Here is a 14,910-nt window from a genome sequence, read left to right as displayed (position 1 = left end):
TTAATGAGTATTTTTTTGTATTATTCTAAATTATTAGACATTTCAGGAGACCTCATTTGAATTCCAGATGACCCCACATGGGGTCACAACCCCAAAGTTGAAAAACGCTGCATTACATTATTATGTTTTTCAAGTGTGCGTCAGTAGACGGTACATGGCTTCAGGTTAAATGTTTGGGTAACACTCGTCTACTATTTTGGTGTTGTAGTGATTAGTGTGTCTGCCTTACAGCAAGTAGGTCCATGGGTTCAAGAGGTCTAGACACTTGGGTCCTTTCTGTGTGGATTTTGCATGTTCTCCCCCTGCTTATGTGGGCTTTAAGCATTATATATGACGAAAAGAGATTAAAATAATGGGTCAACATATGCAACATTAGGTGAGGAAAAATGGTGGAAACGTTTAATTGGTGCTAAAAATGTCTTGGGAATGGAAAAAAAGTGTGTAGAAAAGGTGTTGAAATTTGATGGAGAAGTGGAAGAAATTAGAGTAATGTTGGGGGGCGAAAATGCATTAAAAGGAGCAAAAACATGGCAAGAAAAAGTGATGAAATGGCAAGAAAATGGAAAAAAAAAAAAATGGGTTCAAATTGTTCAAAACATATTCTTAGTTTCTTGAAGGCATCTGGCAACCCCTTCCCAGTGTCTCGTGACCCCAAATGGGGTCCTGACCCCAAGATTGAGAACCCCACATTAAAGGCTGTGCTTTTTTTTGTTGCAGTTATGTTGCCAGCAAAGAGTGATGAGGAGGTGATTCAAAAAATGGTAAAGATCATATCTGCGATAATTCATGTTGATTAGGTAGAAATGATTATAAGGAGGAGTGAGGAGACACTGCTATAACATTATATTGATCATTCATGCATTGCTTTAACTGACAATTGTTACTCTATTCAGTGCATCATCAATGGCTTATGTTATGAAAAAATTGCACAAGAAGGAAGCAACACCACATCACTGGAGCTCTTCTTCTCTGGTTACCCCCGAATGGTTGGACTGTCCCTCTTTTCAAACCTCTGCCAGCTCACCATCGTGAACCAGAACGTGGAGCTCATCCAAGGACTGGAGTGTTGCCCTCTGCTCAGTGAGCTGTGGATAGCCGAGTGTCATCTCACTGTAAGCCTGTAGGACTGCTCACACCTTTGATTCATTACTGCACTGGTCACTGGTTCATTCATTCATTCATTCATTCATTCATTCATTCATTCATTCATTCATCTGTTGTTTCAGCTTATTTAAAAGCATAAGAATGAGAATGGGTATCTTAAAAGCAGAGGTGAACATAACAAATTACACATACTCACGTGACTGTAATTGAGTTGCTTTTATGGGTACTTGTACCAGGGTTTCGGTCAATTACATTTTCCAGTTACAATTAAGTTTTCAATTATACATGTTCAATTACAATTAATCAAAATTACTGAACCTTTAATAAGTAAACCTTTATCTTCCTCTTGTGTTAGCTTTCTGTTAGCATCTCTAATGATAATGGGTCAGTTTGACCCAGGGCTTTGGTCAATTACATTTTTCAGTTACAATTAAGTTTTTAATTACCCATGTTCAATTAGGATTACAGTGACCAACATTTTTTTTCCCATTGAAATTAAATGACAATTATTTTTTTATCCTCAGAAAGTAAATTAAAATTACTTTCTCAATTACTTAAGTTCAATTAAAATGAATCAGTAATTGTCAGTAATTGTACTGACCTTGAAATAAATACCCTATAAAGTTAACCTTCCTCTTGTGTTTGCGTTCTGTTAGCATCTCTTATGATAACAGGTCCTAAATCAGCTGTAAAATGCACTAAAAACAAATATCCATCTTCTAATGTATTTTCTATGTATCGGTTATCTTGTTAGGCTTCCTAATCAATGAAAATATAGGTTTTTAATATTTTTGATGTGGGCGTCTGAGCCTTTTTTGTGTCAGTATACCCCTCCATTTCAATTTTTTTAAATGGTAAAATGAGGTAAGCTTGATATGAATTCATATTGTTAACTCCATATGTGTAGAACTGTACATAGAACTGTAACATGGTTTCCCAGTTTTGCGTTCAAATATAATTGACATTTTTTATAGAATTTTCATGGCAATTACAATTACGTCAGTTATCTGAAATCAATTACAATTTAATTACAATTATGACAGCAGCAGATTTTTAAAATAACACTTATACTTACGACATAATCATAATTGAGTATCAATTACGCAATTGCAATTATAATTGACCCCAACCCTGGTTTGACCTATGTACTAATTCAGCTGTAAAATACATTAAAACAAATATCTATCATCTAGTATCTTTCCTATCTATTGGCTGTTTTGTTTGGCTTCTTAATCAATGAAAATATTAGTATTAATATTTTTGATGTGGGCGTCTGAGCCTTTTTTCTGTCAGTATACACGTAGATTTATATTGTTTTTAAATGTGGGAAAGCTTGATATTTTAATAATTATTAGCTACATATGTGTAGAACTGTACATGGAACTTTAACAAAGTTCCCCAGTTTTGCGTTAAATTACAATTGACAATTTTTGTAGAAATTTCATGACAATTACAAAGTAATTTATCTAAACTCAATTATAATTTAATTGTGATTACGACAGCAACAGATTTTTAAAATAACAATTATAATTGTCCCCAACCCTGACTTGTACATTTTTTTTAATTACATTTGTAAATCAGTATTTTACTTGTTTACTTCAGTACATTTTAAAAGACGTAAAGTAATTCGTTACATTTCTACACCCAACCGTTACTGAGTAAATGATTATTTTCTGTGAAATAATCAACAGACATTGTGAAACTACAAAAAATTAAATAACCAGACGACAAACAAAGCATCATCATAGCCGACAAATCAGATGAAACGTAATGCACGGAGCCAAAACAGACACAAAATGGTTTTAGAGTTCATATATTTAGCTATACTTATACTTATTTTGAATTGCAATCATTGGTTTTACTTTATTTTTTTAAAGAATTGCACATTTTGACCAACCTTTTATTTTATACAGATGCCTTTGTGGAAAATAAATTAAGTTCCAATCGTGCAAGATCTGGTCTTTTCTTTTTTAAGTTTCTACATGAGATGTTTACTGTATGCAAGGGAACCGTGGCAAGATTTAATACCAAAAATAAACGTGGAGAGGAAGGTGAAAGTTACTAGTACCTTTTACTTTGAGTACTATTGAATTGAGCTACTTTTTACGTGTACGTGATTATTTTATGTATGACGTACTTGTACTTGAGTATAAATGAGGTCAAGTAACAGTACCTTTACTTGAGGAAGATACGTATATCAGTACTCTTTACACTTCTGCTTAAAAGTTTGCTGTTTCATTTCATTGCCGTTCCTGCGGCATGTAAAACCACAGCTCTGACACAGATGAGAAATAATAAATGATCATAATCATAACACTGTGCTGTGCTTTGTAATCGATGTGAATTACATTATGTTTTCAATTTGCTTTTAACTGTTTTTAGGAAATATCTGGACTCCAGAGCTGTTCACAATTGGAGAAACTCTACCTTTACAGCAATCAGATCTCTGAAATCAAGAATTTAGACATGCTGGAAAACCTACAAGTTCTGTGGCTCAGTAATAACTGCATCTCTACGATACAGGTTTGGACAGCATGTGATATCACTCCCATTTTTACTTCATATTTTTCATAATAATTGTATTTTTTTGGTACATGACCATAGTTTCACTACAGTACAGAAACAGATGCTTTGCTACATAAACTACATTGCCCCTGTATCACCACACTTTATTGTTTCACCACTAATTTGCATTTTCTCATTTGAAAGGCAGGAAAAGCAATAATTAAAATTTTGATTATTGGTGATTATTGCATACACAGGAGCAATTACCTTAGCTGTAGTTTTGAAGCAAATCTGACTGTTTAACCATCAAATATTGGCCCTTCGTCATGTAAATCATAATAGAAAACAGTAATTTGGTGTTTGGGATTTTTGACTGAAAAACACACAAAGAAGTAAAACTGCATCTTAAGTTCCATCCATCCATCCATCTTCAAACCCGCTAATTCCCATTTATCAGGGTCGCGGGGGTCTGCCGGTGCCAATTTCCGGCTCTCATTGGGCGCTGGGCTGGACTTTGGCAAATTCAGCAGATACTGATCAGGAAAATACGATAGGGAAAGCTAATAAAAAAAAAACAAACCTTTAAATACCTTCATATATTGTGTTGTGCCTTAAAGTTTGTGGCTTCTCCTTAAAAAGCAAGCTGCAGAAATCAGGCAAGAGGATGAGTTGGAGATTTGGCCTGACTGACACCAACATCGCTTCCCTTTTAAAATGAACCAAGAATGTCTCTGACTTGGTCTTGACTTGGTCTCGACTCCTAAAATTCTCGGTCTTGTCCTGGTCTTGGTCTTTTTTGGTCTGGGCTTGTTTCGGTCTTGGTCTTTACTCAATCTCGGTTCCCAAAAGTCTTGGTCTTGTCTTGGTCTTGTCTTAGTCTTGTCTTGGTCTTGTCTTGGTCTTGTCTTGGTCTTGACTCCATCTTGGTTCCCAAAAGTTTTGGTCTTGTCTTGGTCTTGGTCTTGGTCTTGTCTTGGTCTTGTCTTGGTCTTGTCTTAGACTTGTCTTAGTCTTGTCTTGGTCTTGTCTTGGTCTTGTTTTGGTCTTGTCTTGGTCTTGTTTTGGTCTTGTTTTGGTCTTGACTCCATCTTGGTTCCCAAAAGTTTTGGTCTTGTCTTGGTCTTGACTCCATCTTGGTTCCCAAAAGTCTTGGTCTTGTCTTGGTCTTGTCTTGGTCTTGTCTTGGTCTTGTCTTGGTCTTGTCTTGGTCTTGTCTTGGTCTTGTCTTGGTCTTGTCTTGGTCTTATCTTGGTCTTGTCTTGGTCTTGTCTTGGTCTTGTCTTGGTCTTGACTCCATCTTGGTTCCCAAAAGTCTTGGTCTTGTCTTGGTCTTGTCTCCGTCTTGGTCTTGACTTGATCTCTGTTCCCAAAAGTCTTGATCTTGTTTTGGTCCTGGTGCATTCTGGTCTTGGGCAATTCTTGGTCTCGAATGCTCTGGTCTTGAGCACAACACTACTGAATATTTCTTCCTGTCGATATGTGCTTTAACTGTGTCTGCCCAAGCCACTGAATTCCTGAGTCGAATAAATTTGAGGAAAATAAGCACATTATTCAAAAATAATGAGACCTGTGCCAAGGGGCAGCTGGGAAATACTGCAGCACCTCCTGTGACCCTAGACCAGGAAAAATCGCCCCCCCCAAAAAAAAACTTTAAATGATTTTTTTTTTTTTTTTGACAAATTATTATATGCAATGTTATACCTGTGGCTCACGTGCATTCCTGTGAGGAACAAAACTCTTAAATATCTTGCTTGTGTTGTGTCAAAGGGATTGGACACACTTCAAAACCTTGAGGAACTCAACCTAGCTGACAATAATATTAAAAAGATCGGTGGGTAGGATTTTGATTTTGTCTTCATACAACAAGATTTTGGATTGCTGTAATTTAAATTAAACTCCTTTTTAAATTCTCTTTCAGGGCACAGCCTAAAGTCCAACGTTAATCTTCACAATCTCAATCTTTCTGGAAACAAAATCTCTTCATTTAAGGTAAGAATGCTCAGACTTTATTTGCTTTTACAAGCATTTACATGTTGAATTGTTTTGTTTGCAGTCTTTCATTGAGAGGACCCCTAAACCTCTGCTTGCAGTCCACTTTTACACCTGACCTCGCTTGACTCAAAATAATTTTATTCATCACTATTTATTATCATGCAGTTTATAATAACCACAGAATCATAAATGTTTTCATACATTCTGTTGCAGGCAAAGGTTACTCATGGTTTATTTGGCTTTTTTGGAAAAGGTGTCATCTATATTTTTTATGAAAGCAATTATTATTAACACTTTTCTGGTAAATTAATTTGGCTTTTCTGCCAGAAATTTGCATTTAAACCCACCAAAGACTCAAATAAATCCCAAATTAAAGGACAAAAAAACTTTTCTTGTTGTTAACAAAGAAATCTGATTATGCTTGCTTGGGAATATCCTGATGTAACTCTTACTTTTTTCTTTTGTAACAGGAGCTGATCATGCTCACCAACCTTCCCCATTTGGCAGATTTAGCATTGCAGGAGAAAATGTCAACTCCCAACCCGGTGTGTCAACTCAGCAACTATGCCACACATGTGCTTTACCACATGCCAGGCCTCCAGAGACTGGATAACTACATTGTTTCCAACAGGAAAATCAAAGAAGCAGCCGAGGTATTGGGAGAACTTTGTTCGACTCCTCTACTTATTTTAGGAAGTTTTATTTTAGGGTTTTGCACCACTGACCTGATATTGATTCAAAGCTCTCCAGTTTTTTTTTACTTGGGTGTATTCTATTTGCTTGACATTGAAATAAAGATATTGGGGGCGACACAGCAGCACCAGTGCTTTAACAAATGCTGTGACTGGAGTTTCAACCCATCTTGCGATAAAAAACCATTCACTTTGTGGTAATGCTCCATTTTAATTATTAAAGCAAGATAGCTGAGTCTAGGCTATATATATATATATATATATATACAGTATATTGTGAAAAAGGATAACCTTTTGGCTTTAAATCTTTAATAACCTCAACTAAGGAGGTCATATTTGTATCTTTATTTTTATCAGGATTACGTCAAAAGTACTAAACAGATTTGGCAAAATTTTGACCAAAGACAGGCCTTACACCAGGGGTGTCAAGCTCATTTTAGTTCAGGGGCCAAATACGGAGCAGTTGATCTTAAGTGGACCGCAGATTTTAAGCAGGAAAATTAGGAATTTGAACATTATTGTTTACTCTGGTTTGTACTTCCACGTATAAAGTATAAAATATGTACGGGATTGATAATATCAAAGATAAAAACTTTTGTGGACTATTTTTATGTAATTTGGGGAAGTTTTGTTGAATAATTTGAAGAAATATCAAGATTTTGGAAAAATTGAGAGTTCTTTTAACAATTTGAGATTAAAAACGACCACGGCATCATGTGATATAAGAAATATAAGAAAAGGTGAGCCCTGCTAATAGCGAACGTGTGTATTAATTTGGAGATATCTAGTACTGAATTAGTTGGTAATATACACAATGATTTATGGTTTTGACTTTTTCACTTTCTTGTGCGGGCCGAATTGGATGCTCTAAAGGGCTGGATTTGGTCCCCGGGTTTTGAGTTTGACACACCTGTGCCTTACGCCATGGAAGATTTCATTAATATTTGGAGCTCTGGAATCTGGATCAATATATTGATTCTGGATCAGTTTAGAAAATATAAAAAAAATCCCTATATCTCATCATTGGCGAAATTTCAAATATTTGCCATTGACCGATCTTTTTGAAACTTGACTCTTTTATGTTGGGTTGGTTCTTCAACTACCCCACCAAGTTCTATCTGGATCGAATCCAAACTGCACATTTCATTACCTACTTAAGACCTACTTTATCTTTATTAATGTGGATATAAATGTCTTACAAGCCTTTAAAGTGTGAATAAATTGAGCCATGATCAGGATCATTAATTCAGATAACTGCCATATCTGTCAAAGTGGATATTTAGCACTTGGCAGAGGTTTGTGATCTCTGAGTGCTTTAGTTGTAAATACAATCCTAGATTTAATCACAAACTAAAGAGGCTGATTTCAGAAACGTGATTAAGATTGTTTGAATTACAATGATATTGTCAGTTGTTGCATCTTCTCCTAATACCTGTTTCTTGCTTTCATTAAATGTGTTTTGTTTTTAGTCAGCAGTTTTGAAGAAATTGATGTACTACAACATGCGTGTGCGTAATGCTCAAAGGAACCTGGCAGAAACTCAGTCTAGTCTGAGAGAAAAGAAGAAAGCTTTACTTCAGATCCCTGAGGAAAGCGTTAGGACCCTCAGTCACTCCCTCAAAAGTGTATGTAAACTACTTTGTTTTCCACTTAGTGTGAAAGTATTCACTTCTGACCGTGTTTGTACATGAATGCATCATTAGCTTGAACAGGAGCTCTCCAAGGCGACGGTTTGCCATGAATCGTCTACCGACTTGTTTGAAGATGAAGAAGGAAGACCTTTGGACCCGGAGGACAGAATAACTGAAAATTGTGACTCAACCACTGATTCTGCAACAGAGAACAAATTTCAGCTTAAAATTGAAGCTATAAAGGAAAGGCTGAAACTGTGGACCAGTAGGATGGAAAGGTTAGCTATATTTTACTTCAGAGAGTGCCAGGGGTGGACTGGGACAAAAATTCAGCCCTGACAGTTTGTGTCTAGTCCACTACATTATCAGTGTACACCACGTAGAAGCCATTATTAAGTCAGTAATGCTCAACATGTGGCTCTTTATGTCTTAATTTTAATTATTATTCCCTCAGAAAACCTTAAAAGGGGGACATTTTTTAACCCCTTTTTTCTATTTTCCTTTGGCCAATTTGCAACTTTCTTTGTCCCATTTTTCCCCTTTTTCAAAAAGCTCTAACACTTTTTTCAGACTTAGGCTACCTTTTGCCAAAAACTATCCCTTTTTTCATATTTTTTTTGTCAGTTTTTGCGAGTTGTTTTTGACCCTTTTATCCCATTATTGTCCTTTCTTTAATTTTCTTTCACCACTTTTCATCCAAATAAACCAACTTTTGCCCAATACATCTCACTTGTTCCCTTTTTTTCCCTACATTTTGCCTCTTTTTGTTCCACATTGCTATTTAAGCTACCCTTTGCCATCACATACCACCTTTGCCAATTTTTTGGCCATTCTCGACTGCATTTGGCCCATTTTAGTGAAATTTCACTCTTTTCTTGCCACTTTTGGACCATTTTTGGCCACCTGTTACCATGTCTGCCTCAACTTGCTTGTCAGAAATTCCACCCCTGGAGAGTGCTCTTGTCTAAGAAATGTATCTGGTATGCAGTGAGAAAACATGCTTTTTCCTCTCTTTTTTCCAGGATTGAAGCCTTGTATAAACAGGATTTGGCCCTAGCTGAAAACAGGCTGGATTCTCTGGTAGAGTTTCTATTAATGGAGCTTGAAAGTGTTGGAAACATACGTTTGGAGGAGGGCAGTTCAGCAGATGTTTGGTAAACATCAGATGTTATCATTGTTACTACAATCACGAAAGTCACAGTTTGTGTATAGCGTTAAAAAAACTCTTTCTCGTGTCTGATTAACAGGTTTTCTTCATGTCGCGACCTTCTACTTTCTCGCTTCTGCCCTTCAGACTACAAGATCAAGAGCATCAAAGACATTCAAATCAATCGAGTCGTCCGCATTCATAACAATGCTTTAAGGCATCGCTTTGAGCACAAAATGCACAGTCTGTTTGTTGGCGAAGACTCTGTTATCCATTCAAAGTGAGTAAACCCAGACTTCATTGAAAAATGACAAAGACATTTAAAAGGACCTTCATTGTGCATTTACCATGGATGTAATGTTACTATTGCAACTGTAAAAGGATCTTTTTTTTTATTATGAATTACAGAAATCGTCTGGAGTACTTATTCTACACACCTGACCCTGAAAGATGTGAGAAGGAAGAGGCTTTATGCATTGCAAAGGAAGGCTTTAAAACAACTCAGCAACTAAAGGTATTTGATTTGTATTTAAGACCCGAGTCCTTTATTGTAGGTGTCGCTCAAATTTTGTGCAGCCCCCAAAGTAAACAGAACGACTTCAAAATACATTCAAAATTGCTGAAAAATATTCTAGACAACAAAAATACACACAATGACTCCAAAACCATACAAAGCAACACAAGAAAAGCACACCATGTCAACAAAAACACACAAAAAATGACTCCTAAATCACAAAATGACAACAGATGAAAACAAAAATGCATAGATTCGAGAACAATAAACAAAACAACCACAAATTAACACAAAATGACAGCAAAAAATCTCAAAATGAAAACAAAAATACAAAACATTTGAGTAAAATATACAAAATGACTTAAGAAAATACACATTATTATTCTAAATGCTGACATGAATGTTTATAGTGTGGCTAATTTTTTTTGGCCCTCGCTATCATAATAGTTGCCCACCTTTGTGTTAAAGTGTATGTTTAAGATATTCAGACAGCGTTTCTCTCTAAGACAAAAGAACACCATGCACTATAATGATCGCTACTAAACACACTGATAAGAAGACAAATAATCCTTAAAATCATCCAAAAAAAAAAAAACCGTGTTCCTATGATTCCTCATTATGCTATGGAAACTCGTTTCCACCACTAAAAAAAATATAAATCACCACGGCAAGTCATAATTATGAGATAGTAAAGTCATAATTTTGAGATAGAAAGTCATAATTATGAGTTAGTAAAGTCATAATACATAGATACAGACTGAGCATCTTCTGCAGTCTACCAACACTGACTGTTACCATTCTTAATTGCACTTTGAATAACTCGGCGGCTGCGTATATATATAAAAAAAACACCTAATCCTGAAAAAATTCTAACAAAACATTTCTCAGCTGTGTTTTGTAGTATTAGGTGTCCTTAATAACATAATAAAAGTGTCCCAAAGTTTGACCACTAGAAAGGTGTAATTTTCAAGTTGGCGTCCAAAATGGACAGGAAGCCCTTAAAATATCCAAACTCCTTCATTATTTCACCTAACCAAGTAATCTTGGTGTCTAACCCTATGTTTTCATCACACGGTACATAGTGTAGAAAATAGTGGAAGTACATAGGGATGTTTGTACTGCAAAATGATTCAGTCACATGTTTGTGTGTTTCTTTGCAACTGTAGGTTAAAAAGTAATTTTCTCATAATTAAGAATTTACTAACTCATAATTATGACTTTCCATAGTGATTTTGTATTTTTTTTTAGTGGTGGAAACAGGTTTCCATATCATGCTGACTGGTTTCCATGCTGACTCTTTCATTTAGGCCTTTGGAGGAGAGGGAGTAATACCTTTATCCAACGTCTTAAGTGTGGCTGAAGAACCCAGAATTGAGTACGCACTGCGTCAGGCTGGTCAGAGTGGTTCCAAGCACCCTATTGACTCTGTCCCATTCAGGCATGGTGAGGTCCTAACACTGTGTTTGTACAGTCACTGAAGCTGAGCTACTTGGCTTGTGTTCTGACTTCATCTTTTTTGCCTGTAGGTGAAGTTATTGTATCTAAAGTGTACGTAGGAAACAGCACACCTATCCGGGAAGGTACGCCTTTGGACACAGACAGCTATCACAAAGTTTGTTCTGTGTATCGGAACATGGACACCAAATATGCAGCAAATGAAGGTACTGTATGTGCAAATTTAAAAGGATTGAAACTATCAAGCTCGAGTATTTTTTCTGATTCCCACTGTGTGTGTGTGTGTGTGTGTGTGTGTGTGTGTTTTCAGATGAGAGCTGTTCTACCAAAATGCAAGAATGTAACCTCCGACGAAGGCAGTGGTTTTTGTTTGACCATGAGCTCATCTTGCCTGAGTACATCATTTACTTTGAATACATCACTGGGGTAAATATGCATTATTTTGCCTTAACTTTTCAATACATAGCTAATTAGTTAATATGCTACTTAGGTCAGATGTGCATTTTGAAATCATCATCATCCTAAAACTGAGCCACTGCATCAACTGAGTAGTGGGTTAGGGGTCAATTACATTTTCCATTAACAATTACAATTATCCATGTTCAATTACAACTCAACTGAGACTACATTGACCAGCATTTTTTTTTTCCAATTCCAATTAGTATTTTTCCCTGAAAGTCAATTACAATTTTGTTCTCAATTTTGAAAGTGTTCTATTAGTGTCATTAAGAAACCTACCTGAACTATGCAAATAGCAGAGATTTGAGAATGCATAATGGTATTGTATTATGGTTGAAACTGGAATTGAAATGGAGTTTGAACTGATTATTGTTTTGATGATGTAAATGTAAAATGATTGTATTGGAAAAAGATACTTTTTCCTGTATTTTAACAAAACTATTTCTATTGGACCCCAGGAAGAATAGCGTGAGCTTGACTACGATAATGGGGATCCACAATAAATAAACAAATGACTAAACTTCAAATTAAATTCATCACAATTACTGAACCTGAAATAAATAACCTTCATAAAGCATAACCTTCCTCTTGTGATAGCTTTCTGTTAGCATCTGTTATGATAACGGGTCAGTTCGACCCATGTCTTAAATCAGCTGTAAAATACACTCATAATAATCATCTATCATCTAATTTTTTTTTTTGTCTCTTGGTTACCTTGTTAGGCTTCCTGATCAATAAAAATATTGGTCTTAATTAATGATATTAATTCTTTTTGGTGTAGAAGCCTTTTTTCTGTCCTGAAGAGAACTGACAGGTAATGGGAAAAGTTGATCTGAAACATTATTTGATATTTGTTTCATGCGTAAGTGTAAGACATAGAAATGTAAACATGGTTCCACTGGATTGCATCTAATTAAATTGTAATTGACAGTTTTTACAGAAATCCCACGACAATCACAATGTACTGTATGTAATGTATTGTCATGTATAAACTTAAAAAGGAGGACACCAAATCTTGCGCAATTGGAACTGAATTTGTTTTCCACAAAGGCATCTGTATAAAATAAAAGGTTCGTCAAAATGTAGAATTCTATTTCATTGCATTGTTTCTAGGATGAAGAACCACATTCTCTGCTGAGCCATGATGCAGACAGAGAAGCGTCTCTTTCACACGATGTCACCGTGGACCAATCAGTGCTGGACATGGAGCCGACGCTTCAACCGCAGCCAAAGTTGTTGAGTTTGGATGATTTGACCCAAGTTGACGTCCTCAGCCAGATCACAGTAACTTTAACACCTTTGCATTTATCATTTCAAAGCTATCATAGACACTCACACTTCTTCACTGTCAATGCATTTCATCTGCAGGTACTGAACCTTCACAACAGCAATTTGACTAAAATAAAGGAGATTTCCATCCTGTCGTCTTTGCGACATCTTACCATCAGCTTCAATGAGTTCACACACCTTGCTGATGTTTCTCACATGGTAAGACATTGCATTTGATTTATTTTTGGCTTGGTTTGCTAGAAAGCATGAATAAAAAATGCAGTGGAAAACAAAAGAACCTTCCTATCAAAAGTTAGTCACCATGTGGCCGCAATGTGCTGTGAAACAAAATTGCTGCCGGGTAAACTGGAAGTGCGGTTAAAATTGGATAGAAAGGCGCTGAAGTTCTGGATTTTTTATATGTTATAGTACTCACTTAGACCTTTCCAGAAATGTAAGCCAGAAGTCTGTGGCCCACACAGAAGCTGAGATACAACCGTGTGCATCTCTTGATTTTCAAGTATTTCCTCCTGCCTAACTCGCCAGTAGAAGGCGCTGGAGTTCTGGGATTTTTTATATGTTATAGAGCACAATTAGACTTTGACAGACAGTGAATTGTATCTTATTATATACACATATAAAGTCATAATATGAAATATTTAAAGAAACCAGCTGATACTTTTAAATGTATGCACTCGTGTTCACATTGTGATAATGTTACACAAAATAAAATGAAAGAGTTTACGGATGATCATACCAAAACAAAAAAAACAAAACGTATAAACAAAAGGATTTTATTAATTGTAACACTACCTTTATCATATATCATCTTCGAACCAGAAATCCTAGATAACCCTATGGCCAGACCCTTTATCACAACGATTCTTTCCTGCAGTGCTTATTGTGGGGGTTGAACATGTCAAACCTTTGATTAGAGGAAGGGATTGAATCCAGAAGCTTAATCAAAGAGAAGCTTCTGGATCCATCAGTTAGACGCTTTACAATTTCCTGGTTTGAATGAATGATGATTTTGACCTTTCATGTTCTTTCTTTCATGTGTTGCTGATTACTTAAAACACTTCACCTCTTTTTTCCCTTTCATTTTTTCCCTTTCATTGCCTGAGTATATTGGCTATGTCCGAATAGTCCCTCCTATCTCCTTTCCTATCCACTGTTATTTAACCCCTTGAAATGTTTAAGTGGGGGCCATGATAAAAGAGCGTTCAAATTTTCTGAGGAAAGGAGGCGCGGCCGTAGGATTATTACGTCACCTAGTGGAAGTGCATCTCATCGTCAAAACAACGTCAATCATCATTATTTTCCTAACACCTTTCCTTAACCCCGTGAAGTCATCCACGGGGTTAAGGAAGAGTGGATAGGAAAGGAGATATGAGGGACTATTCAGACGCAGCTTATGATTTACTCCCATCACAAGGTGTGGGAGGGGCCAATACATGCTACCAATGACTGAGCCTGGTGGGAGTACTCTCACCTGTGACTACTTTTAATTGGCTCATGTCTATTTATAGGTGTTGAAACTTTCTTGGTTGAAACATGTTGGCTTTTAATGATTTGGCCATTACAATACAGGTTTTTAGAATCTCCTTCCTCATTTAGATTTTTTTTTTACATTTTGGAGAATTTTTTTTCTTCTTTTTGACAAATTTCTTTGCCCTGTTTTTCCAAGAGCACCCAAAACTGCTATACTTTAAACACTTTGGAGCTGTTAGTCATCCCCTTGCCTTTGTTCTAGAAAAAAACGTTTGACCTGATGTCTGTGTGTATAACTGATTGCAGCCCAGCCTGGAGATTTTGGATGCTAGCTTCAACCATCTAGTGTCTCTGGATGGACTTCAGAGGTTGAGAAACCTTAAACAGCTGGATGTGCGCTGGAATAAGTTGACAAAGGCCAAGGAGGATACAGCTGTTCTGAGGAAACACACACCTGCACTGCTCAGGCTGGACGTCCGCTACAATCCCTGGAACACAGAGTGTGATGTAATGAGACGGATGATGATACTAAGCCAACTGACAACACTCACACATCTGGATGATGTGCTGGTGTCACAGGAGGAGGCTGCCCAAGCTGCCAAGAAAGCTGCTGGGTCCGAAATCAACCAGGTCAGCAATTTGCACGTAACC

General features: G+C 36.5%; 1 protein-coding gene across 4 annotated transcripts in view; it reads left to right on the top strand.

The window, feature by feature from the left end:
* Positions 1-14,910, top strand: part of lrrc9 (leucine rich repeat containing 9) — a 33,608-nt gene that overhangs the window by 3,082 nt on the left and 15,616 nt on the right. For 2 of the 4 annotated variants that reach the window (XM_028439038.1, XM_028439037.1), the window contains exons 4-20: positions 718-761; positions 894-1,112; positions 3,487-3,627; positions 5,377-5,440; positions 5,528-5,598; positions 6,072-6,254; positions 7,763-7,918; positions 7,997-8,202; positions 8,947-9,078; positions 9,172-9,351; positions 9,480-9,585; positions 10,893-11,028; positions 11,112-11,246; positions 11,351-11,466; positions 12,613-12,783; positions 12,868-12,987; positions 14,566-14,889. In XM_028439038.1, coding sequence (XP_028294839.1) covers positions 720-761; positions 894-1,112; positions 3,487-3,627; positions 5,377-5,440; positions 5,528-5,598; positions 6,072-6,254; positions 7,763-7,918; positions 7,997-8,202; positions 8,947-9,078; positions 9,172-9,351; positions 9,480-9,585; positions 10,893-11,028; positions 11,112-11,246; positions 11,351-11,466; positions 12,613-12,783; positions 12,868-12,987; positions 14,566-14,889 — 2,502 coding nt within the window. In that variant the 5' untranslated portion in view covers positions 718-719. Of the gene's footprint in view, positions 1-717; positions 798-893; positions 1,113-3,486; positions 3,628-5,376; positions 5,441-5,527; positions 5,599-6,071; positions 6,255-7,762; positions 7,919-7,996; positions 8,203-8,946; positions 9,079-9,171; positions 9,352-9,479; positions 9,586-10,892; positions 11,029-11,111; positions 11,247-11,350; positions 11,467-12,612; positions 12,784-12,867; positions 12,988-14,565; positions 14,890-14,910 lie in introns of those variants that run through there. The other 2 variants (XM_028439039.1, XM_028439040.1) reach the window with 2 other exon arrangements.

This window comes from Gouania willdenowi, chromosome 22 (assembly GCF_900634775.1).
Source record: "Gouania willdenowi chromosome 22, fGouWil2.1, whole genome shotgun sequence".
Lineage (NCBI taxonomy): Eukaryota > Metazoa > Chordata > Actinopteri > Blenniiformes > Gobiesocidae > Gouania > Gouania willdenowi.
Note: the sequence above shows the minus strand (reverse complement) of the source record. Positions and strands in the feature narration are given on the sequence as shown.